The sequence below is a fragment of the Protopterus annectens genome, chromosome 13.part0 (genome assembly GCF_019279795.1).
Source record: "Protopterus annectens isolate FY-2018-M chromosome 13.part0, PAN1.0, whole genome shotgun sequence".
NCBI classification, from domain to species: Eukaryota; Metazoa; Chordata; order Ceratodontiformes; family Protopteridae; genus Protopterus; species Protopterus annectens.
Genome location: NC_056747.1, coordinates 652,457,994 through 652,470,821, shown reverse-complemented (window position 1 = coordinate 652,470,821; position 12,828 = coordinate 652,457,994). Strand labels below are relative to the sequence as shown.

The 12,828-nt window shown below is 37.9% G+C and overlaps 1 protein-coding gene across 3 annotated transcripts in view; it reads right to left on the bottom strand.

Annotated features, from left to right (window-relative positions):
- TENM1 (teneurin transmembrane protein 1) overlaps window positions 1-12,828 on the bottom strand; it is a 3,721,864-nt gene that overhangs the window by 1,450,735 nt on the left and 2,258,301 nt on the right. For all 3 annotated transcript variants that reach the window (XM_044054336.1, XM_044054337.1, XM_044054338.1), the window contains one exon: window positions 5,298-5,399. In XM_044054336.1, the coding sequence (XP_043910271.1) occupies window positions 5,298-5,399 (102 nt within the window). The remainder of the gene's footprint in view (window positions 1-5,297; window positions 5,400-12,828) is intronic.

The following is a 12,828-nucleotide window of genomic DNA, read 5'->3' as shown; positions in this document are numbered from 1 at the left end:
GATAATCTTAATCAGCAAACTGACAACCCACCTACATTAAGGTACTATGATGTCCACAAACCAGTAGTTCTTTCCTGTGATGCTTCAAAGTTCGGTCTTGGTGCAGTTATTCAGAAAGAGGGCAGACCTGTTGCCAATGCATCTAGAACTCTTACGCAAACAGAGATGTAGTATGCTCAGATTGAGAAGGAACTTTTGACAATTGTGTTCACATGTTTGAAATTCCATGATTATATTTATGGCCAAGCTATCCAAACAGAAACTGATAGTTAACCTGTAGTCACTATTTTAAAGAAACCTATGCAATCAGCTCCAGCAAGACTACAAAGAATGATGCTCAGATTACAAAACTATAATTCTAAAATGGTCTATACAAAAGGTAAAGTTCTTTATCTGGCTGATACCTTATCCAGATCGACCAGAATTACCACAGAACATCTTGATGCAGAGAATTTTGACTTTGATGTCATGGAAGTGTATCATTTTTCTATCATAAGACATAATGAGTTGAGAGATCATACAAAGACTGATCCAGTTTTGCAAAAGCTCAGCCACTTCATCAGTGTAGGATGGCTATCAAAGCAATCCTGTGTACCGCGAGAAGTGCATCCTTAATTTTCATACAGAGTTGAGATTCTGATGGAAGATGGTATAATTTTCAGCGGTCCAAAAGTTATTGTTCCTACTTCCTTACAAGATGAATACATTCAGATTTTGCATCATGGCCACCCAGGGTACGACTCTACCACAAGAAGGGTAAGAGGACTAGTACTTTGGCCTGCTCTACTGAAAGACATTGATAAAGTGCTTTCTTCTTGTTCAATATGTAATAGCACTTAACTGCATTTGCAAAAATAGCCACTTCAGCAAAGCCATATTCCTAAACTACCTTGGTCAACAGTAGCCACTGAAATGTTTGAGTAGAGCAATTAGCATTACTTAGTGTTGGTAGATTCTTATTTGAGCTGGTTTGAGATTGATTTGCTATCTAACCTAACATCCAGTGTTATTATTACTAAGATAAAACATCATTTCTCAGTGTATGATAGTCCACACAAAGTTATTTCTGACAATGGTACCCAGTTTACTAGTCAATTGTTTCAGAGATTTGCAAAGAGTGGGACTTTATCCATGTTACTAGTAGTCCTGAATACCCACAGTCAAACAGCCTTGCTGAACGTGCAACACAGAGTGCAAAGCAATTACTAGAGAGGTCAAAGCATGATAATACCGATATCTTCTTGAATTTACTTAATCTCAGAAATATACCCCATGACAATCTACTTGGCTACCCTGGCTCAGAGATTTTATCAATGCAAAACAGAACAGGCTTGCCTATCAGTTCTAGTTTGTTAGTGCCTAATCATAAAAACAATAGAGCAATCAAAGCCCAACTTTTTAAAAAGGTGTTCTTAGAAGTCCCGCTATGATAAAATGAGCAGATTGTTTGTCCATTAAAAGAAGGAGAGACAGTGAGTATGCAAATGGCAAAAGGCTTTGACTGAATTGGTCAAGTGAGAGGTATATGTGCCAAGCTGAGATTCTACTTAATGGAATTTGAGGGTATAGAATACAGGAAAACTGCAGATATCATCTTCTTGTGTCAGAAACAATATTGCAGCATTGTACCTGTGATACAGACTCTAGATCTCAGAGCAACCCAGGCAATGTTTATACTGAAGAACATGTCTCAATATCCACTTCTGTTCTTGACGATGTCCCAGTTGTCCCCAGAGTTGAACATTCCTTAAAGACAGTCCACACTGCTAGATCAAGTTCTGACTTTTATGTTACATGATCAGGTTGTATTTCAGACCTAGTGTAAAATACACAGCAACCTGGACATGATTGTTGTGTGCGTGTCTGGTTTTGTATGATTGCATGTCAAAGAATTAGTTCTGTACAACTGCATGTCAAAAGATTATTTTTGTAAACTGCATGTCATTGAATACTGTCATTTAGTATACGGATAATTTCTCAAAGAGGGAGGGTGTAGATCAGAGCGTGTGTATGTACCTTTAAGAAGCATTTCCAGATGTAGGCACGTGCATGTAAATAGTGAGCACGTGCAGGCAGCAGTGCCATTTTGAGAGAACAACCAGAAGTTTAGAAGTTTAAGTTACTGCGCCTCATTCCTGATGTGTTTGTGTGTAATAAAGCTGCTTGAACTGAATCCACAACTACTTGTCTGTTTTATCCTGACTGAACGAGCAACACCTACTGAATGACTTTAGTAAACAATCCTTATCCACCTTCAGAGTGCATCTTAGAAAATAACTTAAACAAAGCTGAATATAGATGCTTTTCTGTCATTCACAACATCTAACCTTCAATTCTTCGTCCTTCAATTTTTATCTCTGCATTTTTTGATTCTGTTCTTATGATATTTTTATTTGAACTATTTAATCCCGTAGAAAGTTGCTTTTCTGTTTATTTTAATTTTGTACACAATCTCTTCAATTATGTAGTAACTATCTGCTTTTTGTTTTCCTGCAATATGTGCTGCAATAAGTCAGTTTCTATAATATGCTTGTGAATTTATTCACCCAGGCTGTATCCTCAAATGGTCAGATATAATCAGTACTGTCCCAGCAAAGAAATGAAAAATAATATATATGTGTGTGTGTACATATGTATGTATATGTATACACAGACACACATATATCAACATATACAAACACACACATTCATGCACATACACGTGAGTGTACCCCCCAACACCATATATCACATTGTATCTAGTCTTGGGCCTCGATGCCCATGGAATGGTCTGGGAAGAGTCATTTCACTTAAAATGTAAATCCTTAAATCAATGGAGGGTATATATTTGTAATTTTGTACTTATCAGAAAAATTTCAGGTACCTTCCATTAGCTATATCAGCAGCATTTACTAGTGTCATAAACATGACCCGGATTTTGAGTTAAGAATTAGAAACTTCTGCTTGAGTTGTTTTCCATGGCAAGAGTTTAAACTGGGAAACTTAGATACAGTTTTTACACTTCAGTTATTTTAACTGATTTTAAGCTGCATTTCTTTGATTTCACATTATAGAAAGTAAAAACAGGAAATTATGTAGGAGAATCTCAGCTTCTCTGAAAACCAATGTTCAAAACACACAGTTGTCACACAACAGGTATTTAACTGGACTGTACAGATGAGATTTGGCAAAATAATTAATGGCTTGGAAGATTTAAGCTATTGGTGGTAAGTTTCAAGGGCTTTTCTCTCATTCAAGACTTAAAGAGAAATATAATGGTGGAATTTACCTCTATAGAGCATAAGTACAGAATGAACTGTCTGGGACTCACTTATAAGCATTGTGAACAGCAGTTTAAGTATTACAACATTCCTCCTGGTTTCCACAATATATCATTACAACATGTACTTTGTCGTGTTGCACAGAATTAGAGGTGCTGTATGTTGTGCTGATGGCACTGTTTCGGTACAACAGGGTCACATAAGGTAGAAGGAGGTTGGGGGGGTGGTCACAGCTAGTAGCCATCTCTCCCCTCTCAGATGATGGATTGCCTAGCAGCGTGCAGTGGGAAGGATGGTGAGCTTGCATCATTTAGAAGCAAGTGCAGACAGACATCTGCTCAAAGTGGAATACAAAAAAAATGCATGTACTCTCACCATTTAACTGATCACAGAACAAGTTATGGGGGGGTGAATAGGAGATATAAAGTTACCATCTGTGCGATATATAGTGCACTATGCTAGTATATTGAAAGCCGATGTAATTTTTTTTTTTAAAGAAAATGTCTGCAAAACAAAAGTAGGTATAAGAAACGATGAAATAAAATATTTTCATTTTAGCATTAAAAACTTGTGTTTCTTTCATGAAACTCAGTAGTGTTCTATGCATATCCTCTTCAATGGTTTTAATAACAAAAAGAAACAAAAGCAATTATCCAGAACAAAAGGAGGAAAATGGCCCAGATTTATGTCCATTACTTAGTTACTTGTAAGTTCCTGGTCAGGACAAAGGAGTAGCTATACCCTCTCACCTTTTATAAGGATGACCTTCTATTTTAAAATCATCAAATGTCAAATTATTTTGCTAGCAAACACTGAACTGGCAAATACACACTCAGTATCTAAGACAGCTTTTATTTTCTTCATACAATCTAAAATTATCAAATTGTTTCAGTCTGTTTGGCGAAAGAGTTTCTTTAAATAATGCAGGCAAAAATGCAACATGTTTTCAGTCAAAAACAAAAGGAATAACCATAATCAGGTCAGCAGACACAGATAGCTATTATGTAGATGACTTGAAAGATATTCTTTGTGGTGTTGCCCTTTCCTAAGTCTCTTCTGTAAAACTATTATACAAGTATTGCATATCAGGTGTCATTAACCTTCAAAGTGGGACTTACTCATTACTGGGAATGCAATAAAATTAACACACTGTATAACAATCCTGGCCTCAACACCCGTAACATGTACTTTAAAACAGAAAAGCTACTTGACCGTTTCTAAGCTACCATATATATCCTATTAAAACAAGCACTTGGGTCAACTTTAAAAGTTTCCTTCCAAGGCTTTTGCACAAGGTTTTAACCAGGCCATAACTGCTTTCACTTTCAAAGGACATACCAGGATAGCAAAAACCTGCAGAAATAACAACAAAAATGGACATTCCCTTTCCCAAGTTTTTAAATAGCTCACATTGGCTCCTATTTCACATTTCCTGCACTTTTGTCACTGGGATAGAAATGCGAAGTATTACAGCTGGCTTATTAGTGGATGATGGAGTCCGTCTGGCTTTTGGTGCTGTGCACTGGATATAAACTCAAGCAGATATGAAAATGACACAATACAAACTTGCGTAAAAAGCAATACCAGACTTATGGCTTCAGATATGGACTTGCAGAAGGAGTTTACAAAAAGTCACCCATAGAATATTGCATGTGATACAGGCAGATGTTATCAACATGTGCTATACTGAAATGCATCTGCCATATTTTATGCATGAATCACATCAAACATGTGAGGTCCAAATTACTAAACAAAGGCAAAAATTACATTGCAAAACATATAAAAATGTAATATCTTTGTTCAGAATGTGATGATAAAAAGCAGCACATAACCTTTAAACCCAGACTTACATAGGATTCTGACAGAAGCTTTCTCATTACTTTTTTATAAGTTAGTTACCCTGACCCTGATGCTGGTGACGTACTCTGCAATGTAATGGTGGATTTTATTAACGTTACAAATGCACACAAAATCACTGTAATTCTTTAAAAACAGATACAGCATTATACACTGTGCTTCTGTGTGGTGACAAATTACCTTTTGCACAGTCAGGGCCAAGAAATCCTGGAAAACAGTGGCAATGCTCAGAGATACATTCTCCATTCCCATTACAGTTAGTGGAGCAGTCGTCCATGGTATCTGTTTATAAGAAATCAACACACACATTGCAATGATCAGTTAGGTCAATGATTTTTGTTTACACTTTCAACATTAATCAATAATGATTCATTTAAATCTTAGAATGGTGAAAAGGTAATCTTATTCTTTTTTGCGGGCACCTCAGCTTTACCTGTAAAGAAAATATGATTGCAAAGCAGTGCCTTCTCTGGTGATGATCAAAATAATGAAAGCATATTCATTTTCTGGTGTGTGAGTTGGAAATATAGTTTAATAACTGATTTTTCTAAGCCTGTGCATTATTATACTGCTGTACGTAAAGTATCAGAAAAGACTCCGTCATGACATAAATCTTGCTGACAGTGAATGCGATTAATAGACTTTTGCCTCTTGTCTGTCTACTTTCAAAAGCATCACTTGGACTGTGCTATATTTGATCTGTGGTAAGCAGAGCAAACAGTAATTATCTGATAAGACTAATTTGCATTATCTTGACAATCCAAAGACTTCTGATTTATGTTTAGTGTTTTGCAGACATGGCATTTGACTTTAATTCGAATTCATGCATAAGGATAGTTAATGTTAATTAAGAAGAGCTGGCATTATGCTGTCTTTCACAATTGTGGGCCCTTACCTTTCAGCTCACACAGATCCTGCCCACTATGATTTAAAGTGTTTATTTTTAACATTTCAGTGCAAGTATCTTGAAAACAGAGACTATATTTTGCTCACTGTGTTTCACATGGACTTATTTTAATATAGAAGTTTTCAACATTTGTCTGCAATTTCATCCCCACCACAAACACAAAACATAATATATAGGGCTCAATTCAGAAATTTGTAAGCCTTGTGCATAGCTCACGGTAACCATTTCTTATTGAGAGAAGACCTACTATGGTTCTGTACTACAAAGTAATGTAGCATCATGGTGGTCTCTGTCTGCTGCTGACTGCTAATGAGGCATTTTGAGGAAGAAGCCTATGCTAATTAGCCACATGCTCTCCCCCAGAAAATGCTTGCAGTAACGCATTTACAGAATGTGTAGCTGTTTAACCAATCTTGGCCCTCTCAGTCATCTTTTGTTTAGAGGTAAATGTTCAGGAGTTTAGTGGACAGATCATGATGAGATATATGTGTGTATGTATGCATGTGTTTGTGTAGGTGCATGTGTGAATATATGCAGAGAGATGAGTGGGCCTCAGGTATATAAATTGTGTGTGTGTGCGTGCATGTGTGACTGCCTGGGTGGTATTAGGGAGTTATTTAGGGAACAGGTAGGTGGGGAGCACATGTGTATGTATGTGTGTGTGTGTGTGTGTGTGTGTGTGTGTGTGTGTGTGTGAATGCACGAGTGAGTGTGTGTGTGTGTGTGTGTCTGAATGCATGAGTGAGTGTGTGTGTGTCTGTGTGTGTGAATGCACAAGTGAGTGTGTGTGTATGTGTGTGAATGCATGAGTGAGAGAGAGTGTGTGTGTGTGTGTGTGTGTGTGTGTGTGTGTGTGTGTGTGTGCATGCGCACTCGTGTGCATGCATGCGCATTAATGTGTGAATGTGTGTGCATGTGGCAGAGGGCTGTTACATCTCCACACTCCCCTAGACTAATGAGCAAATTCTGCAATACGGGGGGGGGGGAGGCACTAGACATCAGGGATACTTTCTTTATATCACGCTCTACATGGACTACAAAAGACAGACCAACATTTGGTAGCACAAAAGACCTGGAGTTGGGAGAACACTAGACAATTGGGATATTGTGTATACTGTGCCTTAAAGACAGTTCAAAACATTCAAACCCTGTACCCTCAGCATCAAAGGTTCAAACTGTGTACCTTCAGTGCTTACACACAGCTCCTTTCAGAGTGCTAGTCGTCTGCATCATCACCAAATGCCAAAACTTTAAAGTACAAGTGGAAGGAAAAGATTGAAATCCTATACCCTTGATACAAAAAGCAGCTTACCAAACTAGATCTTCAACCCTCTGGGGAAATTTAGCAGTCGGTTTTACAGCCTCATTTTTATATAACAGTAAGTATTAATCACTAATGTCTGGCGTTATTCATCGATTGCAATCATCATTGAGTAATAAGGGAGACGACAGGTAAACAAGGAAATAGCAGAGCCTTTCGTAAAATCAGGGACACTAGAGATGAAGGTGGGGACATCTGCACCTGTGTGTGTGTGTGTGTGGGGTGGGGGGGCACTAGATGACACCAAGGAAAATGTTTAAGGAATTACTTGGACTCACTTAAAAAGTTAATAAGAATAGCATGCATATTATGCATCTTAATGTGTTTTCTGAACAAGAAGAAGAAGGACGTCCTTAATGTCTGACATACTGAGCGACTCTAAGGATCTGTGAGGGCAGGGACAAAAATACAGACATACAGGAATATTCTGTCAACTCTGGTATGGATCAGGTAGGGGTGTGTGTGTGTGTGTGTGCGTGTGAGAAAGTGAATGGGGAATGCCTGTACAAGTACATGAGCTACAACAGAAAAGTTAGTGTACAAGATGTACAGGCAGAAAAATATATCTATCAGTCATTAAATGCTGCTTTACAAGAATTTGAAGGGGAGTACAGTCACAATGAACCACAAAAAATGCAGATTTGCAATCAGTGAGTAATATATAGCGCACTAGCATTTACTAACATTTCCAGCAAATGTATAATTTTGAGTAGCTGCTGAGGAGCCTCTAAAAGGTACTGTGCTTCATTATTATTTGGATATCTTCTACATGAATCACCTCATATGAAACTTGACCACAGGTGCAATAATGTACGTCTGATTATGTTTTTTTTTTGCCTATTTGTTGTGATGCAGATTATTACTCAGACTGATCATTAAATCATGTAAATGATAAAGAACAGGGGTCTTCAGAGAAGGTACTTGACCTAAAAACATTTATGGAACAGTGACACTTCTGCAAGAAAGAAGCTGGACCAGGTAGGAACATAATGAAAACAGTTGTGGTTGGCTGAAAAATTGAATAATGTAGATAATGAAAGAGGACATGTGCTAGGGTGGAGAAAATCTAGAAAACGTTATGGTTCTGGAATGGTACAGGATGACGTTTCATTAATTAACCAAGGCCTGATTATTAGAAAGAGGACAAGGTGAAGAAAAATTATTTTTAGAATCTCTGTGAAGAGACAGTTTATATGGTTAGTTTTACTATGAAGACTAATTAACATCTGGCCAAGGCTACGACCAGATAAAGCAAACCAGCTGAATCGGCATCAAGGGGGAAATAAATAAAAGAAAAACAACTAAAAACATATGCATTCTCCTGAGAGGAGATTTGCTTCCCACACCTCCTTAGTTAAATATACAAGTCTCATAGCCTCATAATTACAGATAAAATTGAAAAATCTGGACATTTTGGATAACTGCTGGTACATTAACAGAAAATGCACTAGCACAGATTTTCAATGGGAAAGATTAACTGACAATTTTTAGTTCATGGAACTATACTCGAGTTACAGCCTTATCTGCTTTATCCTCAGCCAAAAGTAGTGGATCCCAGATGGTTGGTAATAACCCTTAATGAAGGTAATACGATTGGCTGGGAATAGCATTTAGCCATCATGCTACATGCATACAGAAAATGGCTGACTTAGTTTGTGTGTTGGTAAGATTTTACGTTTTGAGTGGAGAGAAAAATAGGAATGGGAAGAAATTATGGGGATTTAAAAATTTGGAGAACCTTCCCCAAAACAGTGCTTTTATTATGAAACTATGACACGTTTGAAAATTAAAAGCATATTAATATCAAAAATGTTCATAAATAACAAAAAACAGCTGTTCATCACCAGTTAAATTTTATCTGTTCTAAAGTGTTTTCCTGTGAGCACATTACATCCAGACATTCTTATACATTCCAGTCCAACAACTTCCAAGACGCATCTTTCTATAAAATATAAAGAATTAAAAACTCTGCATGTGATATGTTCTAACTTGGGTACCTCTATAAATTCCATAGCAAATTACTTCCTCTTTTATGCAGCATTATGCAGAATAACCCAGGCATTTTTTTCTAGTATATCCCATTGTACACCTCAGAATATATGATGCCCTTCTATATCACTGTTGCAGTATTTGTTAGAAGGGATGCCCCGCCCTGGGCAAGCCAATGCTTGGCCAGTATTAAAAAGCCTAAAATAGATCTTGTCTGTGCCTTACATCACATTTATGCTCCCCAAACAGAGCGCAGAGTATAAAAAGGACATATGGACACAATTACCTAGAACATCTTTTGCCGCCAGTTCAAACACCATTACTCCCCTCTGAACAGGCTACTTCCTCTCTTCCATCTGGCATGGAAGATGGATGCCCTTTCCTTTCTTTGGAAGATGAGTTTTCTTTATGCTTTCCCTCCTCTTTCTCTACTTTAAAGAGTCCTGGAGAAGATTCAGCTGGACTCTCCAAAAATCATGCTAGTGACTTCCTTTTGGCAGAGACAGCACTGGTTCCCCCTCTTAATGCACCTGGCCAGGGGCAATCATCACAAGTTACCTGACTGGTTGGATCTCCTCACACAGGACAAGGAGTCTCTCATCCATCCCCACTTGTCCACTCTGCAACTGACATTATGGGTGATAGGGTTTTGATCCCTTTTAGGCACCTCTTTTCAGAGGATGTATTTGGGGTTTTACAGGAGGTGAGGAAACCGTCAAATAGAAAATCTTATATATCCAAATGGAAAAGATTTTCAGTCTGGTGCCATGCTTGTAACCAGGACCCTTTTCAGTGAGGGTCCATCCCTCTGGTCCTCTCTTATTTGTGTGAGTTGCTCCAGTCTGGCTTGGCCTATTCTTCTGTGAAGGCCCATTTGTCAGCCATTTCTGCTTTTCTGCTCCTGACTCCTCCTCCGACTTCTCTGTTTGAGGTCAAACAATTTCTTAAAGGCATCTTGCATATTAGGCCTCCAAGAAAACCTATTCCTTCCCCATGGGATCTTAAATTTCTTTCGAAAAAAAAATGACTCGGGCTTCTTTTGAACCTGCAGTTCCTGCTTCTTTGCAAAATTGTACCTGGAAGACTGTTTTGTTGCTGGCTCTTTCTTCTGCTCATAGGGATTCTGAGCTCCAGGCCCTTATCGCCATTATTCCTTTTTTGGATTTTCACAGGAACAGGGTGTCCCTTCATGCCAAGCCTTCTATTATGCTCACAGTACTAAATGAGTTGCCCTTGTATCAGCTGATACAACTCCCTTCCATTTCTCCTTCTCCTCAGTCTGTTAGTGAGAGGGTCCTGCATACCTTGGATTTGCACAGACAGCTCAGGTACTAGGACTAGGACCATTTGCAAGTCTGATCATCTTTCTGTTTCCTTTTATTCCAGGTCTTTGGGTTCACTGTTTCTAAGCAAACCATCACCTCCTGGATATATAAGGCCATTTTTTTTTTGTTATTCCTTTCATGGCAAATCTCTGTCTGCTTCTGTTTATTCCATTAGGGCCATTGCCTCTTCTGGTGCCTTCTTGAAGAGTTTGGACACCCATTCCATCCTTGAAGGTGCTGCTTCGTCTTCAGTGCATACTTTTACTAAGCATCATAAGTTGGATATGGTTTCTGGAGTCAGAAAAGGTTTTGCTGAAACCATTTTCTGTGGGTTTGTTGAGGGCTATTCTGAGCCTTCCACCTCCCATTCTGTTTTTACTCTTCCTTCTTAACAAAGACTGCAACAGTGAAGAGAAGGATATGCACTGTTATGGTCAGGTTTTACACAGCTGTACTTTTATCTATTTGTTCCCTTCCACAATTTTGCATTTTTAAAGGGAAGCTTTGTGTAAGTAAGTATCAAAGGAAAATCCTAAAACCTACATTCACATGATTTCTCCTTCTCAATATACTTAATCTAGAGACTCCTAGCCTAATTCCATATAAACTTCCTCGGTCAAAGTTTCATATCTTTGATGATTATTCACCACATTATCATCACCACCTAATATTTGTTGTTTATTTTATTATTTTCTTTGTATGTTCTTTAATTTCTTTTACACTTTTTATATTAAGCAACTTTTCACAGTAATCATCATTTTTGGACAAAATGCTTAATACATCAGGTAGGTACAGTTGTTAAAGATACATTTAAGAAAGAAAACAAGGAACCTTAATGCATCTAAAATACAGAATTAATCATATATACACAACTTTCCCTTTTCCCCCTGCATATTATTCATGCCTTGATTGGACTCACCCTTGCGTGATGTTGGCTTGTGGACCACTGCTAGTGTTGCACTACAGCACAATGGTCTGATACTATGGTTGTATAACTGGGATGTGTGTGCAGCTGTATTAATACAGTGCTCAGATGCCAAGCTGTGCTATATAATTATATCACACACAGAATGGCTTAGTATTGTTTCAGAACCAGGGTTTACGCTGTGAGGCCATCTAAAAACAAGAACTCCCTTTTAATTAAAGTTACACATTCTCTTTCCTATTCATTCTTCAAATTTTAATGTAGGCGATGACAATGTCAGTGGCTCAACATGTAGCATACTTACCTTTGATGTTGGAAGATCAAACGGCTGTGGGTTCTAGTCTTACCCAAGGGCTTAGATTAATGTTAGGGTTGGTATAATGGTTAACATGTTTACCTCATAGATACAAGGTACAGGGTTTGAGTCTCACCTTTGGAATGGAACTTTGCCAGGCTCAAAATAACCTACAAAAGCAACTAGCCTTGTTAATACCTATGAACCCATGAATGTATCATTGGTTGCTGTAATTTCTAATGTTAGTGTATTCCTCAGTCTAAACATCAGTTAAGAGAGCTATAGCTAAGGCCAGGCAAAGTGAACAACTGCCAAGAGTACAAGCTGGTATAGGTGGGATTTGCAGGTGCAGATGGGGTGTGAGTGCAGTAGAGGCATTCATTTATGAAGTCATGAGGATACCAGTGCTGCATTCCCCACTTATGACTGAAGCTTTGTGTGTGCCGTCAACTGTAGGAAGGTACTTGTTACAGCTACAGTAACTGCGCATTTTTTATTGGTGCATACCTGTTTGGTGTCAAGCCAATCAGATTGAAAAACTTGGGATTCCCATAATCTGTATGATTGGTAGGGATCCCTTAACCAGACACAGATCTGCAGACTTCACTTTTAAAAGCCTTATAAGCCAAGCAGACTTTACCTTGTATGACATAACTAATACTCTATAGATCTAAAAATTCTAGCTGGTCAGAATATATCAGATGTCTGACATATGATAAATGTCTGTGAAATTTGCATTCAGCTTATTCCAGATAGGTTATTTGACTATGATTATATACACTGAAAGCAGAAATCTATCCTAATGTATAATAACCTAATATATGCCTTTTAAGGATTTTAAGTTCAACCAATATGGATGGATGGATCTCTTATTGCCACAAGAATAAATAAAATTTCTTTTTGCCTTAAGTCCTTATTTCATATGGTTTATATATGTTCTCTAAAGGAA